General features: G+C 36.7%; 1 protein-coding gene across 1 annotated transcript in view; it reads left to right on the plus strand.

Annotated features, from left to right (window-relative positions):
* The window catches only part of TTC6 (tetratricopeptide repeat domain 6), a 195,040-nt gene that overhangs the window by 74,069 nt on the left and 106,379 nt on the right, over positions 1 to 14,592 (plus strand). The window contains exon 5 of the mRNA XM_060293608.1: positions 2,224 to 2,418. Coding sequence (XP_060149591.1) covers positions 2,224 to 2,418 — 195 coding nt within the window. The remainder of the gene's footprint in view (positions 1 to 2,223; positions 2,419 to 14,592) is intronic.

Below are 14,592 nucleotides of genomic sequence, written 5' to 3' on the forward strand. Positions count from 1 at the left end.
CAGAGAGACCAGTAATAGAGTTTGCAAGTGTTAGAATTAGGATTCTGATCCAGGCCCAGCTAACTCCAAAGTCTATATTTATACTATGCAAAGTCTATATTTATACTTTGCTTTATACTAGCATACTTATACTAGGCTTCTATCCAGGTACGTGGAGTGGTCAGTGGACGGATCTGCATTAACCCATTAGATAAAGGGTCAGAATGGGTGGGACAAGAATAGGGGAATGTATGAAAAGAGATTTGTAAGAAAGAAAAAAAAGTAAAGTTTGCAGAGAAGTTTGTCCTTGAGTTATTGTTTGGAGAGTGTTTAGACATGGACAAAAAGATAAGCAACATATCCATAACTTAAAGAACTGAGAGGTCTTTCTGGCCCTGTGAATTGTCCTGGAGACAGCACTTGCCATGTGAGAGACACTGTTTTAAATGCATTCATTCCTTTCTTTCTTAAAGCAACTTTACCCAGGATGCACTAATGTTGTGATTCCCAGCTTACCAAACGTTGTTATTCTCAACTTACTGAGGTATAAAGAAATTAATTACTTGCTTATTGCCAAGTGATAATTTTAAACAGGATTTGAACAGAGGAAGTCTGACTGCAGAGTCTACATTCTTAAACTCTATGCTAGAAGTAGGGCCAGATGCTAAGATACTTGAAGCTTAGAAAGAGGAAGTTAGATGCATGCAGCAAGCAACAAAAAACCATTGTGCTGGAGAGAGGAGTATTTGAAGATCGGTGTGATAGGATTTTGCAGGATGTATGGAAGGGGGAAGAGACAGGGTGCAGTGCTCAATCCGACTGGAAGACCTTTGCTCTGCAAGCTGAGGTGATGAGGACTCCGACTGGCGTGTGGTAGAAGTGAGCGGGGAGAAGGAGCACACCTGAACAGCTCTGTCCAAGGGAGAAGCTCAGCTTTTCATTGGATAAGCAGGTGAAGGACAGAGGAGAGAAAGATGACCCCAGTGTTCTGTATCTGGAAGATGAGGCATCTAGGTGAGATAGTGATACCAGACATGGGATTTGGGAGCCCTCAGCACAGAGGAAAGAACTGAAACACTGAAGATGATTTTTCTAATGTGGAAAGAGTAGCTCAACCTTGGAAGCCCCATACCAGTTGGGAAGATGGTGAAAGAAAAACCGGTGACTAAGTCAAATTATGATGAACTTGAAAGGTAGATGGAGAGCTGGGATAGTGCAGGCTGACAAAAGCTCGTGGAGGAAGAGCAATTTCAAGAAGGGTCAACAGTATTGCCAGCTGTGGCTTGGAGGTCACAGAGACCACGATCTAAAGATCTAAAGTTCATTTGATTTGATTTGATGAAAAGGTGATTTGGTTAATGTAAGAATATAGCTTTAGTAGGGAGGTGGGGATGGAGTAGTACTGGCTAAGGGCCACTTTCTCCTCAGGGGTCATTAATAGACATTAATAGGAAAGACATTTGACTTATAGTTAGCAGCATTGTGTGTAGATCCTAGTAGCCACTCCCTAATTTTGTGACCTGTGTAAAATAAGCCTGCTCCAAAATAAGGATAATAATACCTCCCATGTAGTTTCCTTGTGGAAGTTAGAGACCATGTGTGTGGATTGCCTAGCACAAAGTCTGGTACATAATATATGCTCAAAAAGTATTTGTTGATTGGATGGTATGACAAGTGTGACAGTGGGGATTAAGAAGGCAGATCGTCATGCCCTCTTCTCTATTTTGGAAAGGCAGGAAAGAGGCAAGTTCTAGCATGGTGGGAAGGAAGGTGCTACATTAACTTAGAGAGACCCAGGTTTCCACTGATGCTAGTTAATGGATAATGTACTGTATTGTTGTGCTTCTTCAGGGACACGAACATTTGTGCAGAGTAGCAAAGAAGTAATGAATGATTGCTGGTTATGGTGTCACTGACTGAGTTACAGAGTTCCGGAGAGAAGAGGTTTGGGTGGGGTGGGATGATAATGAGTTTGCTTTTAGACCTGTTGATTCTGAGATATCTGTAGGATACATAGGTTGAGATCTTCAGCAGGCAATTGTATATATGGCTGAAGATCTGGTCAATGGCCTGAGATTGTAATATTAGATTTTTTAGAAACTACTGTACTAGTTTTAAATGTGATCTGTCCAACATTTAGACCTCTTTTTTTAGAGCCTGAACTAAACTGTCATTGTGAATGTATTTTGCGTCTAAAGAGCACAAAATGATAAAAAGAGGCCCGCTTTCTTATCTCTGTGGCAGAATTCCACAAGACTACTCCACTCGGACCCTTCACGATCTGTGCGCCACTATCCCAGCCCAAGAGCTGCCCATTGACTTGCGCCTGGCTTCTCGAGTGTATCATACAGCCGACAAGAAAGGCCACAATACTGTACTTGGAGTATGTGGAACCTCTTTCTTAGATGATCGCTATACAGATGAAGAGCAAAGAGATAGGTAAGAGTTCCACTGGTAATTTTGTTTTAAACTAGATTTAAACTGCCAAAGAATTTCTGCCTTTGAGGCTTAGATTTTGAAGACTTGCTTCTGAAAGGAGCAGTTTTGGTCCTTTCCATTCCTTCCGGGTACATACACAGTCTAGGTCAGTGTCTTCATTTCCTGCCATTATTGACATGAACCATGCCCTATCGTATAAGGTTAACTTTAGTTTAGTGGTTTATGGTTCCCAAAGAATGTCACATACATGATCTCATTTGTTCTTTGTAACAACTCTGTGGAGTACAGATGTGGAAATTGAAGCTTATAAGAACCAAGCAACTTTGCCAGGCTTATACAACTAAGAACATCACAGATTTGGGAGTTGAAGCCAGTTTTTAGATTTCAGCATCATTGGGCATGCTTGGGTCCAGGGATCATGTACAAGTGTCATTTCCTCTGGACCTTTTTCCATTTCTCCTTGTGTCTCACTTCCCTTCAGAATGTGAGTATTCTTTTATGGAGAGTATATAATTTATAGCATCCTCAAATGAGAGGAGAAAAGGGAAGGGGGCTAACGTTTATTTAACAGGAACTGTATTCCTTGCACTGTGCTGTGTGCTTTGCATCTTTCCTGTTTAAATCTTCAATCATAAGGGAGAAGTCATAATTTCCATTTTATTCATGGAGAAACTTAGGCTTTATAATATCGGGTAACCTGCCCAAGTTTTATCTCTAGATAGTGATTAGAATCCAGATTTGTGGGACTTCCCTGGTGGTCTAGTGGTAGAGAATCCACCTTCCAATGCAGGGGATGCGGGTTCGATCCCTGGTCAGGGAACTAAGATCCCACATGCCGCGGGGCAACTAAGCCCGCATGCCACAACTACTGAGCTCATGCACCTCAACTGGAGAGCCCGTGTGCCGCAAACTACAGAGGGCATGTGTGTTGGAGCCTGTGCGCCGCAACTAGAGAGAGAAAACCCACACGCCACGAGAGAGAAGCCCGCGAGCTACAACGAAAGATCCTGCATGTCTCAACGAAGATCCTGCATGCCGCAACTAAGACCTGACACAGCCAAAAAAAAAAAAAAAAGAATCCAGATTTGTTTAACTTAACTTTTTTTTTTTTTTGTGGTATGCGGGCCTCTCACTGCTGTGGCCTCTCCCGATGCAGAGCACAGGCTCCGGACGCGCAGGCTCAGCGGCCATGGCTCACGGGCCCAGCCGCTCCGCGGCATGTGGGATCTTCCCAGACCGGGGCACGAACCCGTGTCCCCTGCATTGGCAGGCGGACTCTCAACCACTGCGCCACCAGGGAAGCCCCTAACTTAACTTTTCTCAAACTTTTTTTTTCATTATCACCCCAGTAAGAAGGCTTTTTAGACTACCCCACCCAACTTCCCCTCTCCATTATATTGTAGTGCTCTAGATATACTGTATATCTGTTTATGGTACTGTATGTATATCTGTGCCTTACTTATACATAAAAAGAGTAAGCTTTTTCACCCCTGCCCTCCCCAGTCACTAATTTTCACTCCCTTGGGGGTGATATCACCTGCACATAGAGAATGCATACTCTAAAGTTTCTTGTCTTTCAGAAGACCTGGTAGGAATCCTGAAAAATCATCTATAACAGGTTTTTAAAATACTCAAATATTAAATGTTAAGTTAAATTTAAGTAGATGTATGTTTAGTGTTATATTTGAGCTATTCTAGATATATAAGAATAATATTTTAAAAGATCACTTTTAATTAACACTATCAAAAAATTGTAAGTAACTGACCCACACTTTTCATGCTATATTCTGATCCCATTTCCTCCAACTTTACTTTTAGTAAAAATTGTAGCACCTTACTGCGTTCTTTTAAGGCTTAAAGTCATGGTTTCCCTGTGTTTAGTAATCACAATGCCATTCAGTATGAATCCCCAAAAGAAGTTCATTCTCATGTTTATTTTCTATTAGGCAAAAAGATTTTTTTAAGGGATTTATGTGTTATTCATAATTTTATGAATAAAATTATATGTGAAGAATTTTAGAAATTTCAGAATTGCTCCAGTATCTCTGGTAGATTATAGAAGTTCCATATGATTTCTTTGGAATGTCTTTGAAAAGCCTAAAGCTGAGAGTGGACATAAAGACATAAACATAATCCAGTAGTTATGAAACTACTATATTGAGTCATTTCTGTTAGCACTCTGCAAGCCAGGCATCCTTGGCTTACAGCTTCTATTATTCAGGCAAAGTGTTAAAAATACTGATTTCTTTCCAATTCTAAATTTTTTTTTCAAGTAGGTCTCACTTTCTTTTTCCAAGAGAGTCAATAAATGTTCTATTTGATGATGATAATTCTTGGCAATTTGTTCCTAAGTACCAAATAAGAAGTTAATTTAAGTACTGAATATTTAATTCTCTGGCATCCATCTCTTGAGGATTACCTTGCTAAACATAGCTTAACCTTTTCAAAAATATATCTGTCTGCTGAGCCTACAAGTTCAGAGAAATGTATAATTTTTTCTGCACTAATAAGTTGTCTCAAGAAAGGTAACTGTGAATAAAAAATGAATACCCTTTCACTTGGTGGCTTTTTGGTTTTTCTGTGCAATGAACAGTTCCACAAAGCATAATACTTGTGGTTATATAGTTTTAATGCTTTCCTAATTTTGCACATAGAAACTGTTATTTGTGGGAAACACCAAGGATATTTTAATGGGATAGTGTGGGTACATAAGTTTATTTAAAATAGCAATGTACTGTTCAAACATGTTTATTTTGCTAAATAGCAGTTTTGATTAGAACTATAAAATATTCCATATTGATCATATTTTTGCTTTTAAAGTTTCTGTATTGTAAAGAGAAGTTTATAGACATCTAAGAATTAGAACTCTTACCATGGAATTTTAGATTTTGGGTTTTAAAATAAGAGAAATTATTAAAAGTGTTTAAACACTTAGATTAGTGTTAACAGTTTGGTGAGTAGCCTTCTGAACATCTCTGTGTAAACATGTGTTTAAACCATAGATGGCATTCTATAGACTTATATTTTCCACTCAAGGTTATGTGTGAACATTTAAATTACTTCATAATATTTGCTAACTTAACCATGCTGCAGTGTAAGAAAATTCCTAGGTGTGGAATTATTTATTAAAATTTTTGGTTTAAAAATTTTGATGCACATTGCTGAACTTCTCTCCAGAAAAATCACACCAGTTTATATGCTTACCAACAATTTATGATATTGTTCATTTCCTTTCAACCTGGCCAAACCACTAATTGTCAATCTTCTGGATCTTTTCCTAATCTGATGAAGAAAAATAACTCTTTATTTATTGTTTTATTCATTTCTAATAAGATTGAGCATATTTTTGGATGTCTCTTGGTTATTTGTTTTTCTCCTTTTGAGAATTACCAATTCATATTCTGTTATCATTCATCTTTTTCTTATTGATTTATAAGTGATCTTTTTATATTAAAGATTTTTATCATATATAGTGTAGACTTTAAAAAATTGTTTTGCTTGCTTTTCAGTTTTGTTATGTTGTTTTATGCTATCCGGAAGTTGTATGCTAATACAGAAGTAGTGAAAACTGGCAATAGTTTCCTTTATGTGTTCTAGTCTTGGTGTCATTCTTGGTGTCTCTAGTCTTCTAGTCATTCTTAGAAAGGGCTTTTCTACACCTCAGTTTAAATATATTCTGTTGGGGCTTCCCTGGTGGCACAGTGGTTAAGAATCTGCCTGCCAATGTGAGGTACACGGGTTTGATACCTGGTCCGGGAAGATCCCACATGCTGCGGAGCAACTAAGCCCGCAAGCCACAACTACTGAGCCCACGTGACACAACTACTAAAGCCTGTGCGCCTAGAGCCTGTGCTTCGCAACAAGAGAAGCCACAACAATGAGAAGCCTGCACACTGTAATGAAGAGTAGCCCCTGCTCACCGCAACTAGAGAAAGCCAGCAGCACACAGCAACGAAGACCCAACACAGCCAAAAATAAAAACAAATAAATTTAAATAAATATATTCTGTCATATTTTCTTCTAGTAATTTTATGGCTTTCTTTTAAAAAATTAAATCTTTGATTCATCTTTAATTAGTTTGATAAGAAGAATAAGCATTAATGTTTCTTTCCCAAATGACTAGCCAATTGCACAATATCGTTTATTCAATAAACCCTCTTTTTCTCACTAATTTGAAATGCCAACTTTTCATACCTTAAATTTGAATGTGTTATCAAGACTATTTATGGACTTACGTTCTATTTCACTGATTTTTCTATGTAAAATGGCTTGTGTATTTTGTTGATCCACCATCAAGAAAGAGAGAGCTGGTGGCAAAAATGCTGTCTTGGCAAAAATGGCTGACCTTCTCAAGCCAGGTACCCTTATAGCCAGCTTCTGGTGGTAAGCAGTGCTTAGACCATAGATCCCAGATTTAGCCCTCAACTCAACTTCAAATTACAAGGGAAATTCCTAGTCACATTTTAGAAAAACATGTACAGACTGTTAGTTTTATACATTAAAACAGCAGTGACTACAACAACAAAAATTAGAAAAGCAAAAGTTAAATGTCAGAATTCAAAGCTTAATTTCATTTATTATTTTGCTACAAAATAATAATAGAAATACAAATATGCAAGAAAATACAAAAAAGGAAAACAGTTACTCAAAATCCTGCCATCCAGAGATAATACTATTCTTAAGTATATGATTCCAGTCTTATCTGTATGCAAATAAATCATATGGAACAAAACTTGGATAATGCTGTGTAAAAAATGTTTTGTAACCTGATTTTTAAAACTTATTATGTTGTAATTATCTTTCTATGTCACGAAGTACAGATCTGAATAATCATTTAAATTGATCAGTAAATATTTTTTGTGTACCTACTGTGTGGCAGGCATTGAGTTAGGCACTAGGTAAGCATCTGCAAACAAGAGAAACGTAATCCCTGCCCTCAGGGAATTTGGAGATTAGCAGAGAAGAAAGGTGGTGAATTAATTATTGTGAATGTGACAATTAATATGCAGATGTGCAGTGTATGGAAGCATGTAAGAAGAGTTCCCAATTATCTGGGGGGAGATTGAGGAAATGATACTTAAACTGAAATCTGAGGAATAAATAGAAGATAGCTAGGAAGAGGGGAAAGAAGTTTTTTAGTTTCTTGCTACTCAGAAGTATAGTTCACAGACCAGCAGCATCACCATCACCTGGAAGCTTGTTAAAAATACAGGTGATTCGTATGCACATTGAAGTTTGAGAGTCCGTGCTGTGGACAGTTGGAACCCATTTGAGAATTGGAAAGATGTCAAGCAGTAGTGAATAGGAAGAGCAGTGATGCAGTTGATGCTGGAGAGGTCACAAGAGTCAGATTATGTAGGATTTATAGATGCTCTCTTTGTGTATGTGAGAGCATGTCTGTGAGGACTTGGGGGAGAGATTTTTATTCACAGTATATGGAGACACCACTGATAGGATTTTTTGAGGAAGAATGACATGATCAAATTTGCTTTAAGATATCACAGTCCTCATTGTGACTTCTCAGTAACACTTAACACAGTTAATCACATGCTTTTCCATACAACGCCTTTATCCCTTGGCCTCAGGACTGCATTCTCTCTTGGTTCTATTCCTGCCTCCTTTGCTATGTCTTCTTAGTCTCTCTTGCTGGTATCTCCTCATCTCTTGACTTCAAAATATTGGAGTGCCCAAAGCTTATCCTTGGACCTCGGATTTTCTCCTCTAACTATACTCTCAAGGTGAACTTATCCAGGACCATGGCTTTAAATATGATCTTTATGCTGATAACTGTTATTAACTAAGATAAATGATTAAGGACTGTAATTGTCCTTATAATAACTAAAAACTGAAAACAACTTAAGTGTCCATCAATGGAAGACATTTTATAGTGCATCCAATGATGGGATGTATTGGAATTGCAGTAAAGAATAAGATAGAGTGTGCTGAAACGAGTTAGAACTAAGTATATAAACAGATATGTGATTATGTACAACACATTTTTTACATGGAAGAAAATTCAGGAAACTGTTAACTGTGATCCTTCTGTTTTCCTTGTAGATTGTACACCAAATGGATGAAAAGTGAAACTCAACTTATTTTTTGCTTTATTTATATGGTATATGTTTGCCCTTTCTTTTACTTTTAATTTTTCTTAGTTGTGTCCCTTGTAGATTGCATAGTATTGAACATTTTTTTAAGCCAATCAGAAATGAATTCTCTTATAGTAGGTTGGATCACCCCATAATCATTTATTGTCATATCAGATGCATTTGGTATTATTCTTGTCATCTTATTTTGTAGTCTCTCTCTTTCTCTTTTGCTTCTTTGCTCTTTCCTATAATCTGACATATTTGTCAACATTTGTCTATGTGTTTTTTGTTTGTATCATTGTCTTATATCTAATGTTGTGAGACAGAAATCTGAAATTTAAATCTTAGCTTAATCTTAGCATGTAATTTATTTCTTCTCCACTCCTAGATGCTTATAAGGTTTAAATTTTGCTTTAAATTAAATAATTTCACTAGCATACGTTTGGGAGTGGATTGTTTTCTAATTACTTTTTCCTGGTACATGGAAAGCCCTTTTGATATGCAAATACAGTTCTTCAGTTTAGGGCATTTTCCTGTTTTATTTCAAGTAGTGTTTTCATTCTGTTTATTTGGTACATTTCTTCAGGAATATCAATTAGCTATATGTTGCATCTTCACTACCTGTCACCTACATTTATCATCTCCTTGCCTACATTCATCTCTCAAACCTATGTTCTGTATGAATGGTTTCATTTTCTGAGATGTAAATTTTAAAAATTTGTTCTAATTACCACTTTTTATCACTATAGCATTTTTATTTGTTATTAATTCTATCAGACTCTTAAGAAAAATCCAAGTCTTTTGTTTTATCTGAACTTTTACCTGTTTCATGAAAGCATTAAAAAATTTATTTTCACAGCACAGAGCAGACCCTTTCAAAATATTTTTTGATTTGTATAATAAAACTCTTCTAAAAGAATGTTCTTCATATAACTTTTTGAATACTATATTTCTTTCCTATGCTTTGCAGACTTTCTTCATAGAACTGATATTGGATTTTCCAGTGTACTCGTCTTTGAATGAAGATAGGCCATTTCCGGCTGCCCAAAGTTAATATCAGATAGCTTTACCTGGCAATTCTTTTTTTTAAAATTAATTGTTTTTTGACATCTGTATTGGAGTATAGTTTCTTTACAGTTGTGTGTTAGTTTCTGCTGTGTAACAAAGTGAATCAGCTATACATATACATATATCCCCATATCTCCTCCCTCTTGCGTCACCCTCCCACCCTCCCTATCCCACCCATCTAGGTGGACACAAAGCACCGAGCTGATCTCCCTGTGCTATGCGGCTGCTTCCCACTAGCTATCTATTTTACATTTGGTAGTGTATATATGTCCATGCCAATCTCTCACTTCGTCCCAGCTTCCCCTTCCCCCTCCCTGTGTCCTCAAGTCCATTCTCTATATCTGCGTCTTTATTCCTGTCCTGCCCCTAGGTTCTTCATGACCTTTTTTTTTTTTTAGCTTCCATATATATGCGTTAGCGTACGTCATTTATTTTTCTCTTTCTGACTTCACTCTGTATGACAGACTCTGGGTCCATCCACCTCACTACAAATAACTAAATTTCGTTTCTTTATATGGCTGAGTAATATTTATGTGCCACATCTTCTTTATCCATTCATCTGTTGATGGACACTTAGGTTGCTTCCATGTCCTGGCTATTGTAAATAGTACTGCAGTGAACATTGTGGTACATGTCTCTTTTTGAATTATGGTTTTCTCAGGGTATATGCCCAATAGTGGGATTGCTGGGTCATATGGTAGTTCTATTTTTAGCTTTTTAAGGAACCTCTATACTGTTCTCCATAGTAGCTGTATCAATTTACATTCCCACCAACAGAGCAAGAGGGTTCCCTTTTCTCCACACCCTCTCCAGCATTTATTGTTCGTAGATTTTTTGATGATGTCCATTCTGACCAGTGTGAGGTGATACCTCATTGTAGCTTTGATTTGCATTTCTCTAATGATTAATGATGTTGAGCATCCTTTCATGTGTTTGTTGGCAATCTGTATATCTTCTTTGGAGAAATGTCATTTTAGGTCTTCTGCCCATTTTTGGGTTGGGTTGGCTTGTTTGTTTTTTTGATATTGAGCTGCATGAGCTGCTTGTATATTTTGGAGATTAATCCTTTGTCACTTGCTTCATTTGCAAATATTTTCTCCCATTCTGAGGATTGTCTTTTCATCTTGTTTAAGTTTTCCTTTGCTGTGCAAATGCTTTAAAGTTTCATTAGGTCTCATTTGTTTATTTTTGTTTTTATTTCCGTTTCTCTAGGAGGTCGATCAAAAAGGATCTTGCTGTGATTTATGTCACAGAGTGTTCTTCCTATGTTTTCCTCTAAGAGTTTTATAGTGTCTGGACTTACTTTTAGGTCTTTAATCCATTTTGAGTTTATTTTTGTGTATGGTGTTAGGGAGTGTTCTAATTTCATTCTTTTACATGTAGCTGTTTTCTCAGCACTGCTTATTGAAGAGGCTGTCTTTTCTCCATTGTATATTCTTGCCTCCTTTATAAAAAATAAGGTGACCATATGTGTGTGGGTTTATCTCTGGGCTTTCTATCCTGTTCCATTGGTGTATATTTCTGTTTTTGTAGCAGTAACATACTGTGTTGATTACTGTAGCTTTGTAGTGTAGTCTGAAGTCTGGGAGCCTGATTCCTCCAGCTCCGTTTTTCTTTCTCAAGTTTGCTTTGGCTATGTGGGGTCTTTTGTGTTTCCATAGAAATTGTGAAATTTTTTGTTCTAGTTCTGTGAAAAATGCGACTGGTAGTTTGATAGGGATTGCATTGAATCTGTAGATTACTTTGGGTGGTATAGTCATTTTTCACAATATTGATTCTTCCAATCCAAGACCCTGGTATATCTCTCCATCTGTTTTTATCATCTTTAATTTCTTTCATCATTGTCTTATAGTTTTCTGCATATAGGTCTTTTGTCTCCTTAGGTAGGTTTATTCCCAGGTACTTTGTTCTTTTGTTGCAATCGTGTGTGGGAGTGTTTCCTCAATTTCTCTTTCATATTTTTCATCACTAGTGTATAGGAATGCAAGAGTTCTGAGCATTAATTTTGTATCCTGCAACTTTACCAAATTCATTGATTAGCTCTAGTCATTTTCTGGTAGCATCTTTAAGATTCTCTATGTATAGTATCATGTCATCTGCAAACAGTGACAGTTTTACTTCTTTTCCGATTTGGATTCCTTTTATTCCTTTTTCTTCTTTGATTGCTGCGGCTAAAACTTCCAAAACTATATTGAATACTAGTGGTGAGAGTGGGCAACCTTGTCTTGTTCCTGATCCTTAGTGGAAATGGTTTCAGTTTTCACCATTGAGAACAATGTTGGCTGTGGCTTTGTCATATATGGCCTTTCTTTTGTTGAGGTTAAGTTCCCTCTATGCCTACTTTCTGGAGAGCTTTTATCATAAATGGGTGTTGAATTTTGTTGAAAGCTTTTTCTGCATCTACTGAGACAATCATATGGTTTTTCTCCTTCAATTTGTTAATATAGTTTATCACATTGATTGATTTGCATATACTGAAGAATCCTTGCATTCCTGGGATAAATCACACTTGATCATGATGTATGATCCTTTTAATGTGCTGTTGGATTCTGTTTGCTAGTGTTTTGTTGAGGATTTTTGCATCTGTGATACTGGCCTGTAGTTATCTTTCTCTGTGACATCTTTGTCTGGTTTTGGTATCAGGGTGATGGTGGCCTCGTAGAATGAGTTTGGGATTGTTCCTCCCTCTGCTATGTTTTGGAAGAGTTTAGTGGGATAGGTGTTAGCTCTTGTCTAAATGTTTCATAGAATTCGCCTGTGAAGCCATCAGGTCCTGGGCTTTTGTTTGCTGGAGGATTTTTAATCACAGTTTAATTTCAGTGCTTGTGATTGGTCTGTTTATATTTTCTATTTCTTCCTGGTTTAGTCTCAGAATGTTGTGCTTTTCTAAGAATTTGTCTATTTCTTCCAGGTTGTCCATTTTATTGGCGTATAGTTGCCTGTTGTAATCTCTCATGATCCTTTGTATTTCTGCCTTGTCAGTTGTTCTTTTTCATTTCTAATTCTATTGATTTGAGTCTTCTCACTTCTTTTCGTGATGAGTCTGGATAATGGTTTTTCAATTCTCAAAGAACCAGCTTTTAGTTGTATTGATCTTTGCTATCGTTTCCTTCATTTCTTTTTCATTTATTCTTGATCTGATCTTCATGATTTCTTTCCTTTTGCTAATTTTGGGATTTTTTGCTCTTCTTTCTCTTATTGCTTTAGGTGTAAGGTTATGTTGTTTATTTGAGATTTTTATGGTTTCTTGAGGTAAGATTGTATTGCTGTAAACTTCCCTCTTGGAACTGCTTTTGCTGCATCCCATAGGTTTTGGGTCGTCGTGTTTACTTTGTCATTTTTTTTCTAGGTATTTTTTGATTTCCTCTTTGATTTCTTCAGTGATCTTTTGGTTGTTTAGTAGTGTATTGTTTAGCCTCTATGTGTTTGTATTTTTTACAGATTTTTTCCTGTAATTGATATCTAGTCTCATAGCATTGTGGTCAGAAAAGATACTTGATACGATTTCAATTTTCTTAAATTTACCAAGGCTTGATTTGTGACCCAAGATATGATTTACCCTGGAGAATGTTCCATGAGCACTTGAGAAGAGTGTATCCTGTTGTGTTTCGATGGAAAGTTCTGTAAATATCAATTAAGTCCATCTGGTTTAACGTATCATTTAAAGCTTGTGTTTCCTTATTTATTTTCATTTTGGATGATCTGTCCATTAGTGAAAGTGAGGTGTTAAAGTCCCCTACTATGATTGTGTTACTGTTGATTTACCCTTTTATGGCTGTTAGCATTTACCTTATGTATTGAGGTGCTGTTATGTTGGGTGCATAAATATTTACAATCATTATATCTTCTTCTTGGATTGATCCCTTGATCATTATGTAGTGTCCTTCTTTGTCTCTTGTAGTAGTCTTTTTTTCAAAGTCTATTTCATCTGATATGAGAATTGCTACTCCACCTTTCTTTTGATTTCCATTTACATGGAATATCTTTTTCCATCCCCTCATTTTCAGTCTGTATGTGTCCCTAGATCTGAAATGGGTCTCTTGTAGACAGCATATATACAGGTTTTGTTTTTGTATCCATTCAGCCAGTCTGTGTCTTTTGGTTGGAGCATTTAATCCATTTACATTTAAGATAGTTATAGATATGTATGTTCTTATTACCATTTTCTTAATTGTTTTGGGTTTGTTTTTTTAGGTCTTATCCTTCTCTTGGCTTTCCTGCCTAGAGAAGTTCCTTTAGAATTTGTTGTAAAGCTGGTTTGGTGGTGCTGAATTCTCTTAGCCTTTGCTTGTCTGTAAAGATTTTAATTTCTCTGTCGAATCTAAATCAGATCCTTGCTGGGTAGAGTAATCTTGGTAGTAGGTTTTTCCCCTTCATCACTTTAAATATGTCCTGCCACTCCCTTCTGGCTTGCAGAGTTTCTGCTGAAAGATCAGCTGTTAACCCAATGTGGCTTCTCTTGTATGTTATTTGTTCCTTTTCCCTTGCTGCTTTTAATATTTTTTCTTTGTATTTAGTTTTTGATAGTTTGATTAATCTGTGTCTTGGTGTGTTTCTCCTTGGATTTATCCTGTATGGGACTCTCTGCGCTTCCTGGACTTGATTGACTATTTCCTTCCCCGTATTAGGGAAGTTTTCAACTATAATCTTTTCAAATATTTTCTCAGTCCTTTTCTTTTTCTCTTCTTCTTCTGAGACCCCTATAATTCACGTGTTGGTGCGTTTAATGTTGTCCCAGAGGTCTCTGAGACTGTCCTCAATTCTTTTCATTCTTTTTTTTTTATTCTGCTCTGTGGTAGTTATTTACACTATTTTGTCTTCCAGGTCACTTATCTGTTCTTCTGCCTCAGTTATTCTGCTATTGATTCCTTCTAGAGAATTTTAAATTTCACTTATCATGTTGTTCATCATTGTTTGTTGGCTCTTTATTTCTTCTAGGTCCTTGTTAAACATTTCTTGTATCTTCTCCATTCTATTTCCAAGATTTTGGATCATCTTTACTATCATTACTCTGAAT

Source organism: Globicephala melas, chromosome 2 (genome assembly GCF_963455315.2).
Source record: "Globicephala melas chromosome 2, mGloMel1.2, whole genome shotgun sequence".
In the NCBI taxonomy this organism is placed as follows: domain Eukaryota; kingdom Metazoa; phylum Chordata; class Mammalia; order Artiodactyla; family Delphinidae; genus Globicephala; species Globicephala melas.